At 38.0% G+C, this 21,871-nt stretch overlaps 1 protein-coding gene across 1 annotated transcript; it reads left to right on the top strand.

The window, feature by feature from the left end:
• Positions 1–9,953: 9,953 nt before the first annotated feature.
• On the top strand, positions 9,954–10,995 carry LOC116206429 (FCS-Like Zinc finger 3). The gene is made up of 2 exons (XM_031539300.1): positions 9,954–10,243; positions 10,378–10,995. The coding sequence occupies exons 1-2, from the start codon at positions 10,077–10,079 to the stop codon at positions 10,571–10,573; spliced, it is 363 nt and encodes a 120-aa protein (XP_031395160.1). The 5' UTR covers positions 9,954–10,076; the 3' UTR covers positions 10,574–10,995.
• The last annotated feature ends 10,876 nt before the right edge of the window (positions 10,996–21,871 follow it).

Raw genomic sequence — 21,871 nt, 5'->3', positions numbered from 1 at the left:
CTTACTTAAAAAAATTTCAAGTTCAGTCGGCAAAAGACAACAAAATATGCGAATTATGAGAAAGTCTATGCTACTGTCAGTTGTACGGTGCAATTAGATTTTTGATTGTTAGATGATCAATAAACTTATCTATCTACTCATCAATAATTGCAAACCAACAGTTCCTAAAGTGACTACACCAAAAACGTGAAAGTAATATAGAATTCTCCACGAACTAGGCATGCCAATTATGATGAAAACCAATGATAATAGTAGTTCGTATAGAATAACTCACATGCACATGCAACGCACTTGTCGATACACTAGTAAAGTAAAGAGTGAGTGTTATGGAGGGGAAGAGATTCCCAAGAGATTTTTTTTTCCTTTTCTTTTTTCCTTCATAGAGTATTCCATCTAGCTCGATCTTTCTTGCTAGGCTGCAACTAGTTGTTAAATAAATCTTGTTGGAGATTGATTTTAGTGCATATATATTTGGCAGTTTCATCACATCATGGTGGAAAGATTGAATGTATTTTTTAAGTGCAAATCAATTGAATCTATGCAAGGAATCATTCTAGGAGATTTATGTTTTTATCTTATAAAGATGATTACGAAACAAACTGTGGCTGCGTGATCAAATTTCTATATCTTGTTGATACATATGAAATATGGTCAAGTTTTTCTCATGTGAAACATGCTTACAAAATGAAATTGAATTATAATGGATGGGGCGTAGAAAAAAAAGGCTGATCGAAGAAAATTAATGCATGAAAAAAATGATCAAATGGACATAACAAAATTATTTGAAGTTTTGAACATTTCAACAAATTAAGGAGATCTTCTGCCGGACCGATGCATAAACCAAAACATTGTGCGTATAAGTTTTTTGAAGAAAGTTCACATCATCTACTTCTTTTTTCATGTGATTAAGGAGTCTTGTTTATTTGTTTTAATTTAATTATATGTTTGAACTAATATTATAGTCAATATATTTAATTAAATTTCGCACAAACTTCAGGTCTCTATATCTAATTGTCACTGTAACTTATTTGTTGGTAGTTTGTTTTATTTGTATCTCCATCTGTTCGATCTGACTCAAAAGTTCCAAGCAGGAGTTCACACAAAAGTTGAGCTCAGCCTCGAGCAACTAGGAGAAGGTCGAGACCTAGATTGGAGTGGATGTTCATAGCACTCTCAACTCGATCGAACCTCATTGGCTAACTTCATCTTCATTTTTCCAGGTTGTGTGTTTGGTAACTCACGATCTTTGGACTCAATTTCTCTAAGTATGTTCTATGTACTCGTGAAAGGACAAATTGAGATGGAAAAATATTTGCTTTTCAAATTGGGCTTTCAGACTTCGTGAGTGGGAATGCGAACTTTTGATTGTATAATTTTCCTTCAGTCAGCATTCCTTATGCTTCCCCATGGCTTCGGAAGGGGTAAAAGACAAGCTTCTTTTTAATTTTCTTTACAAAGTATGATTCATTTTTGTCCAAAAATAATAATCCTTATTGCTAGAAGCCCTAATCTTTTGGAATTTATATACTATATCAACTGCCGTATGCATTTCATCCCATCATGTGAAAAAGATGCATTTATAATCTTAAGAGCAAGTGAATTGAATCTATACAAAGGAATTATACTTGAGGTTTTTGTTATTATCTTATGAAGCAAACTGCTGTGACAAAGAGACATCTTTCATGTGATGCATTCCAAGTTAAAGCACATCAGATATGAATAATAAAAAATCATAAACCAAAAGGATGAAAGCAAATAAAAAAGAAATCTAAACAATTGGAAAGTCCCAACTACAGTTTCTGATCGGCTTCCTGATTTGCGTATCTTAATCACATTAATTCTCTATAAGCACATGGATTATATAAAGAAAATTGATTCTGTTGAAGTGGAGCTTGCCAATAATGCACAAAATTTTAAATCCTTTTGACACGTATGATCAACATGTCCCCCAGCTCACATGAGCTTTAGCTTATTCGTTTTCTTGATACCCAATTAATCCAACTTGTTAATTATCACCTCTAATATGGCACATTACATCACCTTGTACTTGAAAGCCTTCCTTTGAAGTATTCAATAATTTTAATTAATTCACGAATATATTTATTTGTAGTTTCAAATAAATATAAAAATAATTTCCAAAGTGAAATATAATTTTGAAAATTAAATAATATAAAAGTGATTTAATAAAATATAAAAATAATTCTGAAAATAAAAGATAAAAATGAAACTATAATTATTTCTACCACATGTGCATTTCTTAATAAAAATAATTTTGATATAAAAATTTTAAAAAAATTTATAAAGATTTTTTATTTTCAAAATTATTTTTTATTTAGAAATGTACGAGTGGTAGAAATAAAAAAATATATGTTGTCAAATTTTTAATTTCTTCAAATTATTTTTTACATATTTGAAATTGGCCACACTGTAGAAAGGTACGTGCGGCATGAAAATATATGTCACATCAGTAATATTGGCAATTTGATTGACAAAAGGATCAAATCAAACGATTATTACAATATAAAGGACGAAATTGAAAAATAAACTGAAAAGGACCAAATTGAACATTTGACCAAATATAGGACATTTGACCAAAAGTAAAAGTGTACTTTCCTAAACGTAAACTATATACATATATAACTAAGGAAAAGACAGGAAAATGACTTTATTTTTAATTATTTTTAATTATTTTTATTTTTATTTTTATTTTTATTTTTATTTTTATTTTTTCCCAATCCACTCCTCGGGAGTTCTCTCTCTTTCCTATCTACTACTAACACTAGAAAACCCTAACTCCAGCAACCTTCACCAGCGCGTTCGCCTTTGGGTAGGCGCGTCCCGCATCACCGCCACCGAGAACAGACAACTGGAGCAGGCCTCTCTCTCCAAGTAGTTTTCATCCTCGGTAGTTCTCCTTCTTTACCTCTCTCCCCCATCCTTCCTTAGACACGGTGATGGTGTTTTCGAGGGTTTTGGGTGTTGCGATCTTCACACCTCAATTGCATTCACTGTGCCTGGTTCCTCTTATCGGCAACCTTTAGATGTGGTCATAGATCTCGGTAGTGGACTCGCCAACCGTCCACAGACTCAATTCTTGAGCAGTCTATGGCCTTCCATGGTGGTCTCCTTCTCTAATCGGGAGCGCATCTCTCCCTCCGATCAGATCTAGGGCAGAGAGTAGAGTGGACAACTTGTGTTACCTTTTGATTAGTTTGATTTGATTTGACTCTGAACCGACCCGACCCGATTCCGTAAAATTCTGGCTCGACTCGATCATCCACCACTTACTGACATCACCCTTCCCTAACGCCACAGCTTGTCTGATTGACCCTTCCCTCCCCTCCGATGGCGGCTTCTAGTATACGGCTTCTCCGCCCCTACGATAGTATCCTCGCCCACCTCAACACACGATCACATTACTAGTCCGTTAATCCAACTTCCTGACTTCAAAACCAACTTTGCAGCTTGCCCCTTTATATTGGTATTTGCCGGTCTCAGCTCCCCTATCGTGATCGCTGGTTTGAACCGATCAAAGGAGCCTTGGGCTTCCTTGGTTTGATCACTTAGGGATTGGGCTGTTGTAATCGCTGGTTTGAATTAATCAATGGGCCTTAGGCTTCCTTGGTTTGATTACTTAGGGATTTGATAGATTGATTATGTTTGTTGGTTGCAATTGTTGAGGGAATCTTGCACTCGAATTTCGGCCCGAGACACCCCGATTACCCCATTTCATTATAAAGTAGAATTTCATCGTGGATTTATGATGTTCTCCTTCTTGATTACTATCGAGGTCCACGATTAAATTTTCGTTAGCAGGTTTTGATCGGTATTCACGGTTTCAAAATAGCAAACTATAATTATATGTGATCATGTCTGATATTTTTCTGATTATCCATTGTAGTTTGCACCGAATGATAAACCGTTTGTTCCAGTCTTGTAATCTCCGATCTGACATTTTACCCTATACTTGTTTTTGTTGTGGATTAATAAAGGATCCATTTAACTGTTTGAGGGGGAAAAAAAAAGACTTTGCTACGTATGAATGCATTGGCTCAGCACCGAACCTACTTGGTGCCTCCATTACACGCTGGATCGATGCCCAGAGAGGGGGGACTCACAAAAGAAAGGCAAGAACTTAAAATGGGAAAAAATAATAAGGGGAGTATAATAAATATTAAAAATCATATGGACCATAACAAAAGTGACATCTTTCATGTGACGTATTAAATATATATATAAAATTTTGTGCAGTAAAAGAAATTATGAACCAAAAGGGTGAAAGCAAATAAAAAGAAATCCAGGCAATCGAAAGTCCCAAAGACACTTTAATTAGCGTGTCTTAATCACATCAATTATTTAAACAAACAAAAAATTAGATCATAAAGGTTGTACTAAAGAATTAATTCAATAGACAATGGTACGAGACAGACTAATAACATAAAGAATTGATTCTATTAAAGGGAGAATGTGCCAATAATGCACAAAATTTTTACTTTTTGTTTGATTTCGCAATCTGATTTTAAAATTTTAGCTCTACTCATTACACAATAAAAATTAACTCTTCAAAGTTAAAAAGGTGAGCCTCATACATAAACCCATATATAACTTCATTATACTCAATTCAATTTTTAATACTAAATTGTCTCAACTATTCATTAGTTTTTCACACTTTTTCTCATAATTCAACAACACAATAATTACAATTCAATTAAAATCAAAATTTAACTCGACTCAACTCAACTCTAAAATCAAACACACGTTTATCCTTCTGACATGTCATTGATATGTTTCCTAGCTTTCTTTGATTTCCAATTAATCCAACTTGTCAATTATCACCGTCTAATGTGCCACATTGCATCACCTTGTACTTCTTAATCTAGCTTTCAAATTGTATAGTAATTTGATTAATTATTACTATATTATATTTGTCGGCAGTGGGTTTTACATATATACAAGTGTCCAACATATTCACATGTACACATGTATATACTAAGACATTTTAATTACCCGTGCGATGGTTCTAGGTATTAACTATATCAAGTTTTATGTATTAGTTGTGTAGTTTCTTTATTAATTTGTTAAAAGCGTCCTCTACTTAAGGGATTTGCCTTAAAACTAGTTTTCCATATGATTATACTTCAACCTTATTCGTGTTTTTTTCTTTTTTTTGGCCAGCAATCTTATGTTAATTTTAAAAATGTATAAAGATGCAATAGAATTTAGAGGAAAAATTGAATTGAAACTTAAAATAGTTAGAGAAAGAGAAGAGAGCGTTACCGAAAAAAAAAAGGTGGAATGTGAGAGAGAAATGTGAAATAGCGTGGTGAATGGATAAAAGGAGTCCGAATTGACAAATTTACTCTCAGGTTTTCTCAATCTAATGATGTTCAAAAAATTCTTAAGATTTATTTATACTAGGAATCTGAAAGTTTGGCAAGTATTTTCTTTTCCTCCATTTTACGGTTGTCTAGATACATGGGATTCAAGAGATAAAAAAAAAATGAATTAGTCCAACTTCTTTGTCTTTAATCAAATTCTTTATTTCAAATCCCTCTTGTTCTCTTAACATATGTCTTGGCGAAATTCCTACACGACCCAAATTCTGAGACATCCATATAAAATATCGAAATCACACGTCTTATTTTATATCGAAGAGGTAAATCTTAAGTAGATCGCATATCATGAAGATCATTTACTTTGTAAGGACAACAATAGGATCCCATGTTGTTGGTTATAAAGGGAAAATAACGATCGGAAGAATATTATGGGGGGGAAGAAATAAGATCAACCATGCGATTTTTTTAGGACTAATTGACAATAATTTATTTGCCTACTCAACTAAAGACAGCAGATACAAAAATTATTCAAAAAACAGAAAACTAATACACAAAGAGTTAACAGAAGACAAGAACATGAATTCCCGATATGGAAATTGCTTCAGTTGAGCACCGACCCCGTTCAATGCCTCCGCGACTGTAAGATTGACGTTTTTTTTTGTTTTGCTAACTCGGGGTGTTTAGATTTCGCCCGACTAATCTCCGGAGCTCCGTGAACCTCCGGCGACGCACGGAGTAGGTAATCACGCAAAAAATACTCCGGTGGTCTCAAGGGGATTCGAACCCGAGATCGGGTGTAAGATCGACGCTTGAAGTGGTCGGATTCATGATAATCTAATAGCTCTGAGGACCTCACAAAGCTGAACTGTTAGAAATTACCTTCGAAACACGCACCGGCGCGTGCTTCAACGTTGGAGACCTTGAGGTACCAATAATTGAACGCAGCCTACTCTCTCTCATTCCATTAATTTTCAATTTGTTTTTTTTAAAAATGCATGGGAAAGGCGTGCCCGAATCTTCACCGTCGGTTTGGATGATCTGTTTTGATCGTGACCGCTCCTTCAGAAGGGAACAAGAGGATGCCGCCACACAATATAATAAGTTTGCTGGCCACGCAGCACGTGTCAGCAATTATTAGGTGCTGCGCTGGTGAACCGGTGGGTCCTACGTGTCCCCCTTCCCATAATCTGGTGTAGCATCCGTAATCCTACATCTATCTACTGTTTCGAGCTCATGAATGATATGCGTACATTGGATCTAAGGTCGATTTTAAAAGAGTCACTGTCCCTCAGCCATCCGTTCGCCCACAGTCCCTTCTTACAGATGAGGCGGACTCGATCATGTTCTATTGCAACTTAATTATACCAGTGTATCGAAACCCATACTTCACGTTTCAACTTAAATTTGTTAAATTCTTCATAACACTGTGAAAGTATGGATAAATGCTTGATTTGATGTAATTTAGTACCACGAATTTGAGTTCCCTTACATTTACAAAGCGTGTTATGTATTCACACATGATAATATGAAAAAGCATTCCGTGAATGGTATTATGCCCTTACTCATTAGTGTAATGAGTCGATTCAATTTGGACTGCTGACAACAAGGTCTCGTGCTTGTTAAGAAAAATTCTGAGCTCTCCTGAACTGAGATTAGTCATCATCAAATTATTTTTTCTTTTCCTCTTTTAATGAATAACAAATTATTATTTCTATTATGTATAACAAGGACAAGGATTAAAGAAAACAAAGGATTAGTCTTCTTCTTCTTCTAAAACTAAAGGAGAACAGAATGAGAGACAGAAATTTTGGACTGCCAAAAGAAACTTTTTTTTTTCAATTACAATAAGATGCTCATGATCTAATATAAAAAAATTGAAAAAAAATTTAAATAAATAAATACGGGTAATTCCACTGATGAGAATTGAATCCAAAATTTTTAGATTATCGAATTAGAGTGTTAACTAATGCACTATATTCTTTTTCTGGCAAAAGAAACTTGATAACACATTATTACTGCTTTTGCGTGGTGGTCGCTCATTGGTTCGTGGGCCCGAGAGACAAGGACCCAAGCAGGTGGAGCCAACGCAGTCGTGAGTCAAGTGGGTCCCACCCCCCTCAATTCCCATCATAGCGTTTTATGGGCGGTGGGTCCCAGTCCTCGTCAGCTCCCACTCCAGTCTTTTTTGCCCTTTTATGGTTCCCGGCGGACGCGTGTGGTCCGGATTTGTGAATGGAACCTGGACAAATGACTCAAGTGACTGAAATGCCCCTCAACTGTCAGCGAAATTCCAGAGCAGTGGTTTATGTTTGTCGGCGTTGATGAGGGATGATCCGGGTGTTGGTGGCAGTATTGTAATTCCAGGCCGGATCTGGGCCTAATTTTGTGAGTCTACATTGCTTAGCTTTGGCATGTTCTGGTCTTTCATTTCTGACCATGCAATTTGGCTAAATTCTCATATGGCTCACGATCTTTTCACTTCAGTTTCAAAGGACTTCTCGAATAGTAAATTATGGAAGAGTTCCTTCTCAAATTACGTAGACTTAACTTACTACTGTCATTTTAAAATAAAGCGAATCACAAAATGACGTCTTATTGACCTACCAAATTACCAAGTTTTAACTACGAACTGAATAATTGGGGATAACTAGATCATGAGTAGAAAAGAAAAATGAGACAAGAAGAACAATCTTGAGCAACTTGTATCTTTTGCATGAGTTTATTATAGGATCCATTTATAAAATAGTTAGGTGTTCATGTTCATTCAATCGTCAGTAATTAGTAATCTTATTGAGTTCTAAAAAAAAAAAGAGGCTACATTTAATGGTGCAGATAGGATGGGATATCGGAGGGGATGGGATGACATTTCAAATCCTATGGAAAATATTTAGAGCATACAAGGTTTAGGATTAGGATAGTGAATTGAAATGGTCGAGATGTCCCTAATAAATGTTTCTAATTTAATAAAATGAAACTAAATTTATGAAAATTAAATTATTAATTATATGTTGGTGAAAAATTATTAATTATTAAATAATTTAAGAAATAGCAAAGCAATGAAGTTACAAATGAAGATTGAAGGAGGTGTGTTGGGGACCGACATTGGTCACCATTTCCTGGACAAGGTCGCTAATGGCCAGAGAGATCGCCGACGACCTCATAATAGGCTAGTGGTAGATGAGGTCAGGTCCTCACTGCCTTGGACTTGTTCCCTGATTTCAATCATCAACGAGAGAAAGAAAGAAGAGGAAGATAGGGACGGCAGTGAACCGAAAATCATTAATGACCTTGATTGGAATCGGGGTCATAGTTCCAATCCCTATCTTAACTCCATCATATGGACGATAAAGATATTTGAAATCCTATCCTCCTAATGCGAGCTATCAAAAATGCCTTACAAGTTTTATGTCTTTTATTACTGAATAAAATAGTGTCGTAATTATCCTAATTAGGGTCGGATTGAAATGCCTATAGACAAAGCTTTTCAATGTGTTATGTTAGATTTTTTTTTAAGATGGTTGAAACTCCTTCATTATATTGCATTGCATGCAAGTAGTATACTCTAGATATTGGAATAGCAATTTTAAATAATAAAAAAATATGCTCTCTTCTTATGATAACTTAATAAACAAGTATTTGTGAACACTTTATAAAAGAGGGCATAGTACAGTGCATATGTTATCATTTGGTAATTAAGAGATTACATGTGAAATTACCATGCTTTTTTGTTAGATATTTAAGATTTCTATTAGGCTCATAAAATTCTCTTGTAACTGGAAAAAATTGTGAACACATAAACCATAAAATTGTTACTATACGTTTCTAATAAAACAATCTTCCTGCAACCCTTGAACTTCAGGAGTAAGAGAGCGAGTTAGCGTTGCCTCTGGCGGATAGACAAAAGTTGAAGGGCTATATGCAAATAATCAGAAGAAAAAGGACTAGTAGCAAAAACACTAACCTTTTGAAGGAAAAATCGAAGAAACGGATACATGAAGTACGGCCAATAGATTCGAATGCTTACGGAATCGAGAAAACCGCCCTCGGTTTTTTCAATTGGAACAGCTCCGATAACTATATATTCCAGTGCTTCCCGAACCACAGAGCCGCAATTCTCTCAACCAATAATCCATCATTACGACTTGAATTGAAGCTCCACCCAGCGTATATAACCAATTTGCTTGCACTCCGTACAAAAGAGAAACTAGCACAATTAGCCCAAAGAAACTGATTCGGGAGAGCGGAAAACCTGTCTGTCTCCGAACTGCATGTTTTAGTGATAAAAAGGTCACGGCACGATACAAGTTCCGTATGAGTTATAAAAATCGAAATTTTTATGACAATAAGATTGTTTCGGTAGTTCAATTAAATGTATTCCTGAATTGACTTTCAGGACATGTGTAAGGGTCTGCCTCTAAAGTCCATTGTAGAGGCGAAGCGTTGATGATATTATATTTGGTGCTAATTTGTCTGTAATTGCCTACCTAATTTTGTTTAAAAATTAACGAAATTTATGACGTGAGATTGAAATTCATTTTACGGTGGTTACGGGGCAGCTGATCAAGACCCAAGGCACCCCCCCCACATCTTCCCCAACCGCCCCCTCTATAAATAGCGCCTTCTCCGTCAGCTCTCTCCTTCCCCCCGGCTCTCTCTTCTTCCTCTCATCTCTCTGCAATCATTAAGCAGGCAAAAACCACAGAGCTCAATAGCTCTCTCTCTGCGAACTTTGGTTTCTGAATGGGGAACGTATATATAGATCATCAGCTAATGGGGAGCTTGGCATCCATGGGGTCGTCGTTATACTACGCGGGATGCGAAGATCACCTCTACGAGCCCCACTTCCTCCAGTCGTGCGCCCTCTGCAGTAAGCCTCTCGGCTTCAACTCCGACATCTTCATGTACCGGTAAGGCCATCCTTCCACGGCTAATCCGATGCAATTATATCGAATCCTCTCTTCTGTAGGTTCAGATTGGTGGTTTCTTTTCTTTGAATAATTTGAATTGGGAGTTTGACATTGGATTGTGTTGATCTTTGCAGGGGAAACACGCCGTTCTGCAGCAAAGAGTGCCGGCAGGAGCAGATAGAGATGGACGAGGCCAAGGAGAGGACCAAGTGGATGAAGAGCGGCAACAGCAGCAGCACCGCCAAGAAGATGACGTCGACATCGTCCTCTTCCTCCTCCTCTCCGCCTTCTTCCTCTTCGAGGAAATCGGACACAGTCGCAGGGGCCTGACAAGCGGTCGGAACATTTGCGTCGGTCGGTTAATTGGTTTTGGACTCCTCGCGGCCTTTCTCTCCGTAATAATCACGAGGAAGGGTTGCAAAGGAAGTTTCTAGTGTCCTATCTGTAAAGGAGATCAATGGACAGGAAGACGAGTGATTGCCTCACGAACAAAATTTTGTTCTTTTTTTTTCCCTGTTTATTTTTTCGATGAGACCACAAGGTGTCTCAGCTATTGATTGAAAGTAAATCCGATCCCGGCAACGGGTTGGTTTCTGTTCGTTTTTCCTCTCTTTTTTTTTTTCCCCTCCCCTCTCCTCTCCCAGGAGCTGAGCTGATGACCGAAATGAGAAAAGCTCATAAGATGGAGCATTCATGGTATATATGGCATGTGGTGTAATTCTTGCTAAATAATAATTACCCATTTCATCTGCTCCTTGTCCTTCATTGACAGATCTACCCCTGCTACTTCTCACAATACATCAAGTACGCCCCTCGTTCAATGAATCCAACCCCTCTTTGGTCCTCTTAAGGCAACAGCTGCACTGCACCGGGCATCGGCGCGGTGGGGGACACTCCAGGTAGGGGATGGCCGAGCTCGGCCTCCCACTACCCTATTGAGTGTCTTGGTTCAATGAGGCAAAGCTCTGGCTGGATGAGCTAAGCCATCAGGAGCTAGCCAGCCTCGGGCCAACAGGAGATTGGACCTCCCGGATGGAGCTTGTCCTGAAAAGGCCGAGGATGTGTGTATGGATCGATAAAATAATCTGGGTACGATAAAAAAAATTGGAGGGCAAACTCTATGGTGGGAATTTTTCTTCATCTTCCCGGTCAATATTAGTAGGAATTTGGGAATACAAACTAGATTGGAAGTCGGCCTCTTCAAACATATAACCAGGAAGGGTGCTGATGAAAAAGAAGTGCAGTTAATTAAAGTTGATTGATCATGGAAAAGTTGACGTCAACAAACATATATAATTTGCAATCTTTTATAACTAATTAATAACTGCCAAGTGGAAAAAGAAGAGATCCCGTAATAATATTTTAACCTCCTCCTCGTGGAAAATAAGTGAAAACGAATGTCACTAGAATGCTTTTCATATGACATCAATCTGCATTATTATAAGTGATGACAATACAATACAATACGATCCTAAAAATTTTATCTGCAAAATATATTGATGTCATCCCATTATATGCAAAGTCGTCCATTGTTGACATCTTTTTCCAGTGGTTTAATAAGAATTTTTAGGCCTTAGCTTCGTATAATGATGAGAATGAAATAACATTCATCTTGAAATTATTCACATATATTTTTCCTGGAAAGAACTTTAGTTTGTTAAATAATTAAAAAAATACACGCATGGGGAAAACTATGACCTTGTTAATGGGCCTGAGCCCATTAAAAACTGATCAATTGGGCCTCGGCCCATTAAGGCTAATATTACCGTTTGTTTGTGAAATGAGCAGTACAGTACAGTACAGTACAGTACAGGCAGGTCTATTATCGTACAACTTGATAGTACGGAGTTTCATGCGGAATTTCAAGCGGATTCCATGTCAAGGAAATTTGATGCATTCCTCTGATGCAATAGGTTCCCCTCATCCAACTGTCTCAGGTTTTCTTGGATGATCCAAACTCGGTCTGGCTCCCCCACAAAAAATACATCTCACGCTACATCTTAATTAAATATACTCGTTATGCATCAGGTCACGTAAAAGTATGAATAGTTCCGAGCAAACTCTTACAAGCTTTTCTTTGGGTTAAGACTCCAAATGACAATATCAAAGCTTCATGGTAGAGGCCTACGAGCACAAGCCTAAATTAACTTTGTTGAGGAATGTTTTGGCGATTGCATGAAGAAGGCCACACGAGGTAGCTCATGGAAGAGAGACATTGATCTGTACATCCATTGCCGTACTTCCCGTCGCTAGCTCAATACTCAAGCCGTTGCGACTGCCCAACGCAAACGAGCGCTCCACCAGTACCAGATTGATCCCGTTAATGGTCTCGTCGAAAGGTAGACATAAAAAGGAACAAAATTTGAATTGGAATTGTATTGATTGAAAAGAAAAGCAAAGCCCAAATTAGAACAGCAACGAATCCCCTGAATCAAACTGAAGTCTGGTCCACATCTGAAGGACAGTAATTAAAGAAGACTCCATCACTCTCTGTCTTAAAACAGCAACAAGGTCTAGTTGTCGAAAGTCTTGCTTCTTATTTCATTGAGAAAACTAAACAATGGAAGCAAGTTATTTCATTGAGAAAACATTTCAAGCATGTTTATAAAAAAAAAAAAAAAGAACATTTTAAGCATTGACTAGATATCGGAATATTGAACAGATTTAGCTATTGCCATTCATTTGGCTTAATCTGAATTAGGCTAACTCCATAAGTAAACAACGTTACATGAAACAAAAAGCAATATATATATATATAATTACTTATAGCGATGTTTAAGTGCGCCAGTTGATACTTATCAAAAAAAGTGCGCCAGTTGAGGCATTCTGCTTATGCGCGTTCAATTTAATCCAATTGCAATCACATTTATATCCTGTCATTTTCTTACGAATAAGTCGGAGCAATTTCTGACTTTGAACTTCTTGTATAAATTTAGAAATGGATCAATTAAAGAGAGAGAAAACAAGTTATGCACAGCCTCACTTATTACAATTTCCCCATTTTCTTTTTCGGTAAAATCATGAGGTTTCTTCAGCGAATTAATCAAAATTAATCTCCGCTTAGGCATTAGCTTATCCTAATCAAGAAACACTTCCAATAGATTTGAAACTCCAGTACTATAATTGCAAATAAAATCTCTTCATAGTATGGTTTATCAATTGGGGCCGCGCCTTGTGATTCTGAAGACTAAGATTTTATTAATGGGGAATTTTTTTAGTGAAGCCATAAGGTCTTCTCGGCCTACCAACCGAGAGTAATACTATTTAGACTTTGCTTTGACCCTAATTATAAGGGATTTTCTATGATTTCAAATCCCTACACTGCAAGTAAAGTCCGTTCACATAAATCGTAAATCACTTACTATTCTATATCTCATGATATAGTGATTGAAACGCTACCAATGGAACGGTTTGTGAGTGGGGTTTGGTCATCAGATCAACCCGTCATCCTACCCGTCCATTTTGAGTGACAAACCACCCGTAGAAGTTAAGACGGTTGCATTTTCCGTCCATTTTCTTTCTTTAAGTTCAAAAAACAAATTCATATTTGGTCCTCACTTTTTAATTCCTTTTCACTTTTGTTCTAAATCTTTTTTGTTATTCAACTTCGTCCTAAATGTTACGTGTTTTGCTCCACTTCATCCTACCGTCACTTTTTTTTTCTCTCCACAAGTAATATCGCTTAATATAAATTATTTTCCAAATTAATAAATTTTAAAAAAAATTAACAAGAAAGGGAACCAAGACACAGAGAGGTAAAAAGAATGTTGAGAGGCTGCCAGGAGTTATCACCATCCTAGTGAATTACATTTCAAACTAGTTCGAGCTCAACATTTCCATGTTGAGTTGCGTGGAGCTTGCTTATACTCGAGCTCTCGACACTGGGAAGTTAGGGTAGGGGATGATAGGGGACTGTTGGCAGGGCATTTTTGTTTCTTATCTTCCTTGTTTTTGAAAATAGTTTTAATTACAAAAATATTGGGTAAATTACACTGTTAATATAAACTCTATTACTCATGTAACACTTTGGGACAAACTTTTTAAAATGTAAAAATGGAATACAAATTTTTTTAAAATCATAACAATGTTATGCATTTCGTCGATTTGGACGAGACGGCGTTAATTGTGGCTTCTGAAGTGGCAGTTGATGTCGGACATTGTTTATGTGGCTCTCACATGGCTTTGACATGTTATTTTAAATTATAAATAAATAAATAAATAAAATACAAATGCAACAAATAAAAAATATATAGTAAAATAAAAATAATCAAATAATATATAAAGAAAATTAGAATATTAAAATAAAAATAAAAAATAAAACTAAAACTAAGAACAAATAAATAAAATTGGATATTAAAAATAAAATAATGAAAACTAAATTGAAAATATAATATAAATAAATAAATAATTAGTATATTAAAATTTTATACTTTTTGTTGGATATCCCTCCAATTTGGAAGAAGTTGGGCTCAAATTGTGTTGGGCTTTTATCGGGCTTTAATAGGCCCAAGGACCCACTTTTGTCAGGGTTAATTTTCAGCTAAATTAGCTGGGTAAGAGTGGCGGCAGATTGGCACAGAGAAGAACAGCAGATCAGCACATAATACAGTGAACAGAGCTGAAATTCGGGTTACAGATGGCAGCGCGCAGCTGGAGATCAAACCTCGATAAGGACGTCAAACGAACTCCGATTGGGACGAAATTTTGACAGCGGCTTCACAACACGTGGGGCTAAGTTCTGAAAGGGGAGGAAGATTAATCGCTGCGTTGTTGTTTGGTTGAGCACATCCCTTCCCAACAAGTGGTATCAGAGCCTCGGGTTAGAGAAGTTTGAGTTTTTTCGGTGTTTTTGAGATGAAGAAGTCTACAAGATCTATGTTCAAGTTGAATGCAACTAACTACTCTATATGGACGTCTCGGATGGAGAATCTTCTATTTTGCAGGGATTTGTACGATCCCATTGAAGGGGATTCCGGGAAGCCCAAAGATAAGGATGACAAGGTTTGGGAACGCACAAATCGGAAGACTATTGGTTTGATTCGACAGTGGATAGACAATAGTATTTATCATCACGTTGCTCAGGAGACAAATGCGAAAGTTTTGTGGGATAAATTGACAAATCTCTACAAGAGGAAGACTCTGCAAAATAAGGTCTTTCTCGTGAAGAAGTTGGTTCATCTTTGTTACTAGGATGGAGGTGATATGGCTGTGCCCATGAGTAATTTCCAAGATATTGTTAACCAGTTGACGAACTTGGAGATAATACTACTCGATGAGTTGCAAGCTTGTCTACTTTTAGGGACTCTACCGGATAATTGGGACACACTTGTGGTTGCATTGAGTAATTATGCGCCAAATGGGAAGCTATTATTGGCCACGGTGACAAATAGTTTATTTAATGAGGAGACTAGAAAGAAAAGCTCTTGGATTTCCATTCGGTCTGAAGCTTTGGTTACTGAACAATGGGAGAGAAGTCAAAGCAAAAATTTCTCTTCCAAGCATGGTAACTCACGTGACAAATCGAGGGGTAGATCAAAGTCGAAGACGAGGAAAGTGGTCACTTGCTATCACTGTGGAAAAGAGGGACATTACAAAAGGGAGTGTCGAGCTCTAAAGAAAAATCAGAATGGCAACGGTGAGAGCAAGAAGGAAGAAGGCACTATAGCAATGGCATTTGTTGGAGAGACCCACATCGTTTGTGATGAAACCTATGTGAATTTCAATTGTCAGGACTCTACCTGGGTTGCAAATACAGGTGCCTCGTTTCTTGTCACTCCTCATCGGGATTTCTTCTCATCTTACACTACCGGAGACTATGGTTATGTGAAAATGGGGAATGGACAGTCATGCAAGATTGTCAGTATTGGTGATGTCTGTCTAGAGATCGAGCTTGGTTGCAAGTTGCTTATGAAGAAGGTGAGGCATGTTCCAGAAATTCGCCTTAACCTAATCTCGACGGGTCAGCTTGATGATGAAGGCTACAGTAACGAATTTAGCAATGGGTGATGGAAGCTCTCCAAGGGTTCGTTAATTGTGGCACGGGGTCAGAAGACCGACACTCTCTACAGGCTGCATGCCAGGCACAACTCCGGTCAGGTTAATATTGCCGAGGATTATCCTATCGAGCTATGGCACATGAGACTTGGGCATATCAGCGAGAAAGGTATTCAAATTCTTGCTAGAAAGCAGTCTTTGTCTGTTAAAGGTATGCACTTGAGCACTTGTGATCATTGTTTAGCTGGTAAGCAGAGGAAAGTTTCTTTTGTTAGAAGTCGTCCCTCTAGATGTGATCATATACTTGATCTTGTGCATACTGATGTTTGTTTCATGTCGGATAGATCTCTTGGTGGTGTTATCTATTTTGTGACATTTATAGATGACCACTCCAGGAAGGTTTGGGCTTACCCTATGAGAACTAAAGATCAGGTGACTGAGATTTTTAAGAACTTCCATATAGCAGTGGAAAGAGAAACGGGCATGAAGCTGAAATGTGTCAGAGCTAATAATGGTGGTGAGTATAGGGGTCCTTTCGAGAACTATTGCAGGACTCACGGTATCAAACTTGAGAAGACGGTACAGAAGACACCACAGCAGAACGGGCTTGCAGAGAGGATGAACTGCATAATTGTTGAGAGAGTTCGTTGTATGCTTTCTCAGGCGAAACTGTTTAAGTCTTTCTGGGGCGAGGCAATGAGGACAGCGGTTGATCTTATTAATCTTACACCGTCAGTTGCACTTGATGGAGATGTACCCCAGCAGGTGTGGACCAGCAAGAAAGTATCGTACAAGCATCTCAGAGTCTTTGGGTGTAAGGCATCTATTCACATTCCTCGAGATGAAAGATCGAAGCTCGATGCTAAGGTAAAACAATGCATCTTCTTGGGTTTTGCACATGAAGAGTTCGGGTACAGGTTTTGGGACCTTGATAGCAAGAAGATCATCAAGAGCATGAATGTTGTGTTCTTTGAGGACCAAACAATCGAGGATTTGCAAAAGTTAGAGAAGACCAGAGTAGGCAGTCCTCACGAGATTTCTATTCATGTATCGGTTGATGTAGAGCATCCACTGGAAGAGGTACCTGGTGAGTATGAAGAAACCACAACTGGGGGTGAGATTCCTCAAGTAGATGATGATGTGACTACGGATGATATAGGCTCACAGTTACAGTTAGAGCCTGCAGATAATCTACCTAAACGATCTGACAGAGTAAGACGACCTTCTACAAGATATCCGCCTCATGAGTATGTGCTACTGACTGACGGGGGAGAACCTGAGTGCTATGATGAAGCTGTAGCACATGAGCACAAGGAGCACTGGTTGAAGGCGATGAATGAGGAGATGAACTCCTTGTCTGAAAATCACATGTATGACCTAGTGAAGCTTCCGCAAGGTAAGAGAGCATTAAAGAACAAATGGGTCTACATGTTGAAGACAGAGAACTCGCGACCTCGATACAAAGCTCGACTGGTAGTGAAAGGTTTCAACCAGAAGAAAGGAGTTGACTTCGAGGAGATCTTCTCGCCCGTTGTCAAGATGTCATCGATCCGAGTTGTTCTCGCATTGGCAGATAGTCTGAATTTGGAGATCGAGCAGCTCGATGTAAAAACAACTTTCCTGCATGGTGACTTGGAGGAAGAAATATATATGGAACAGCCTGAAGGATTCCGAGTTAAATGTAAGAAGCATTTAGTGTGCAGGCTGAGAAAGAGCTTGTATGGGCTTAAGCAAGCACCTCGGCAGTGGTACAGAATGTTTGACTCTTTCATGTTGAACCATGGCTATAAACGGACAACTTCAGATCATTGTGTGTTCGTGAAACAATTCTCGGATGGTGATTTTATCATTTTACTGTTATATGTGGATGATATGTTACTTATTGGTCATGATATGAGCAAGATTGCAGAGTTGAAGAAAGAGCTCAGCAAGTCCTTTGCCATGAAGGATTTGGGACCGGCAAAGCAGATCCTTGGGATGCATATTTCTCGTGACAGATCAAGTGGAAAAATTTGGCTTTCTCAAGAGAAGTACATCGAGAAAATTTTGGATCAGTTCAACATGGGTAATGCTGAACAGTTTCATCACCACTTGCTTCTCATTTCAAACTTAGCTCGAAGTAATGTCCTCCAAGTGAGAAGGAGAAAGAAGAGTGAAGAAAGTTCCGTACTCATCAGCTGTAGGAAGTTTAATGTATGCCATGGTCTATACAAGGCCAGATATCGCTCATTCTGTTGGTGTGGTTAGTCGTTTTCTCTCCAATCCGGGGAAAGAGGAACATCCAATGTGTGTTTACACTTTGGCACTGGTAAGCCGGAGTTAGTGGGCTACACGGATGCGGATATGGAAGGAGATATCGATTCCCGGAAATCCACTTCGGGATACTTGATGACTTTTGCAGGGGGAGCTATTTCATGGCAATCAGGGCTTCAAAAGTGCATCGCTTTGTCTACAACGGAAGCCGAATACATTGTGATAACCGAAAGTTGCAAGGAGATGTTGTGGTTGCAAAAGTTTTTGTAGGAGTTGAGCTTAAAGCAAGAAAGGTATGTTCTACACTGTGATAGTCAAAGAGCCATTCATCTTTGCAAGAATCCCACTTTCCATTCGAGGTCGAAGTATATCGATATCAAGTTTCATTGGATTAGAGATGTGTTGGAGTCCAAGCTGGTGAAGCTAGACAAAGTGCACACTGATGAGAATGGAGCTAATATGATGACAAAACCTCTCGCTAGGGAGAAACTTCATATTTGCCGAAGTATAGCCGGTATGCTCGAAGCCTCCAAATAGTCGGGAGGGGGAGTTTGTTGAATATCCCTCCAATTTGGAGGAAGTTGGGATCAAATTGTGTTGGGCTTTATCAGGCTTTAATAGGCCCAAGTACCCACTTTTGTTAGGGTTAATTTTAAGCTAAATTAGCTGGGTAAGAGTGGCGGCAGATTAGCACAGAGAAGAATAGCAGATCGGCACAGAATACAGTGAACAGAGCTGAAATTCGAGTTACAGAGGGCAGTACGCAGCTGGAGATCAAACCTCGATCAGGACCTTAAACGAACTCCGATTGGGACGAAATTTTGATAGCGGCTTCAAAACACGTGGCGCTAAGTTCTGAAAGGGGAGGAAGATTAATCGCTGCGTTGTTGTTTGGTTGAACATATCCCTTCCCAACACTTTTATTCCTAAAAAAACTGAAAAAAAAAAAAAAAACAGAGGGAGAGTGTGTGTGTGTGTGTGTGAATAGTAGCCGATTGTCGAGGAAGGGGGTGGAGGTTCCCCTTCGGGCACCTCTCCCCGTCAGGGACAAAGGAACTATGTAATAACTAATAGGAGCAAAACGTATTAAAAGTAATCTGTCAATTTCATCCTCAATATTTAGCTCAGTCATCAATTTCATCTCTGAAACATCAAAGCCATCAAAATCGTCCCAAACGATTGATGCCATCCATCAATTCATTCCTTTCGTCCACCAACTGTTAAAGAGGGCCAAACGGTGTGAAAAAAATAGGTTTAATCTTAAAAATAAATAAAGAAAAAAATGATCTTTTGGGTAACAGGGGCTCGCCAGTGGGGATACTAGTCGGCCACCTTTGCCGGATGAGGTCGTCAGAGAATCTTGATACCTTCGACAACCTCATCTAGGGGCCAGTAGCCGGCCACCATCTAGATTCTTCTTTTATTACTTTAAAAACCTTTTTTTCCATTCTTTTTTTAATTAAAGTATCTTTTTTCAACACCATTAAGTCCACTTTAACAGTTGATTCATGAAAGGAATGAATTGAGGGACATAACCTTGATGGCCTTCATGGATGAAATGAACGGCCAAGTTAAACATGGATGACTGAAATGATAGTTCACTCAATTTATAAAGTTTAGGATGAAATCGAAGAAAAAAAATGTTTAGTTAAGAAACAATTAAAAGTGAAAGACCAAAAATGATTTTTTTTGTTTTTGTTTTGATATTTGACTCCTCCACTTTCTTTTTCACACTAATCTTTCTCCAAGGCTTACTTGGCCAGGAAATCCCAATCACCCTCGGCTGTGATGTGCTGGCCATCGAATATCGACCCCCAATCAGATATGATCCTCCCCAGTCCCCCTCTCAATCATTCAGTCTTCTCTCTCACATGGAAAATTCCTTTTCCTCCTATTCCGCAGGTGCCGAATGACTCTTTGTATACATGCGCCCTTGCTTCTTTTAAATAATTACATCCATGTCATTCGGTATATCGGGCTGTGTCGAATTCGGAGGATATAGCATATTACCTCTCACACTCTTCTCTCCCCTCGAGCTCAAGTTAGACAGCACACAGCCCTCATCAGTTTGTGGTAATTCCTTCCGAATAAATTAATAAATAGCAATGAGTAGGACTATTGATATTACAAAATTCTCATTTTGGGATAGCAGGTACACACTTTATGCCAACTCCTCTTCAATCGAATGAATCAGAACAAATTGAACTGGTACCAATTAGGACTTCTTATACCTTGATATCGGCTTTTATATTTTGTACCGACTTCCCCCGAATTATCAACATGTTGCAACAAATTAAACTGTTGTATGTATCACGGAATTCTTGTTTTATATGATAATAACGTTACATTGTGTAGTAACTCCCCCTAGCTAAACTGGTTAGTACAAAATGAGCTATTGGGACAATGAAAATTCTTGTATTAAGATAATGACTTTATATTTTGTTTTTGATAAATTTGTAATGAACATTTCACCCACAGGATATAAAAACATTAGTTGACAGAATTATTAAAAAGGGTTAAATAAGAATATATCAATATTAAGAATTGTGTTTTCCATGATTTATTGTGAGAGAATTAGAAAGAAATTGAAAAGTGAAAGCAAGCCCACATGGTATTGCTATCAGTCAGCTTAGTCAAACTGAGATGAAGCCTGGACCACTTCTCAAATTGGCTAAAATTATTAGCCAGGGTATTTTATGCTTGTTAGTGTATCTTAAAAATAGCAGACCGTGTCTATTTAACAAGGCATCATATATTTCCCGCGGGAACCGAGACCGACTTCGTGCCTTTCTTAAGAACCACATTATCGGGGAACATTTCCGTTATGACTTGTTTGAATATATCGGGAAAAAAAAGGAGGAGAGGATTCGAAATAATTAACCTTATTCCTCCAAATCCATCGGTAAAAATAAACATTTTTTTCCAACCATTTCTTTAATCCGTCTAAATAGATGTTCAAATAATTTATAATATATCAGGCTAAAACATTCTTGACTTTTTCTTTTCGGTGGGGAAAAATTCCTGATTTAAATAGAGAATTTTGAAAGTAGAATGATATCTTTTCCGTCCTTTCCATCCAAATAAGACATAGATGTTCTCAATTTTAAGGGATTTGGTTTAGTGATTAATGTGCATCCAAGTTTACATCGAGACTCGGGTTCTAATCCCCTTGGGGCCACCGGAGCGCTTTTGACGTAATTACCCACTCCGTGCGCCACCGGGGGTTCATAGAGCCCCGGGGATTAATCGGGTGAAGCCCGGACACCCCGGGTTAGCAAAAAAAAAAGCATAAATGTTCTCTCTTTTGATTTATTTTAATTTTCATTTACATTACATGTAAGGAGAAGTTCTTTTACTGAATATTTTCTGCGGTCTGCCCAT

Source organism: Punica granatum, chromosome 4, assembly GCF_007655135.1.
Source record: "Punica granatum isolate Tunisia-2019 chromosome 4, ASM765513v2, whole genome shotgun sequence".
Classification (NCBI taxonomy): Eukaryota; Viridiplantae; Streptophyta; class Magnoliopsida; order Myrtales; family Lythraceae; genus Punica; species Punica granatum.
Note: the sequence above shows the minus strand (reverse complement) of the source record. Positions and strands in the feature narration are given on the sequence as shown.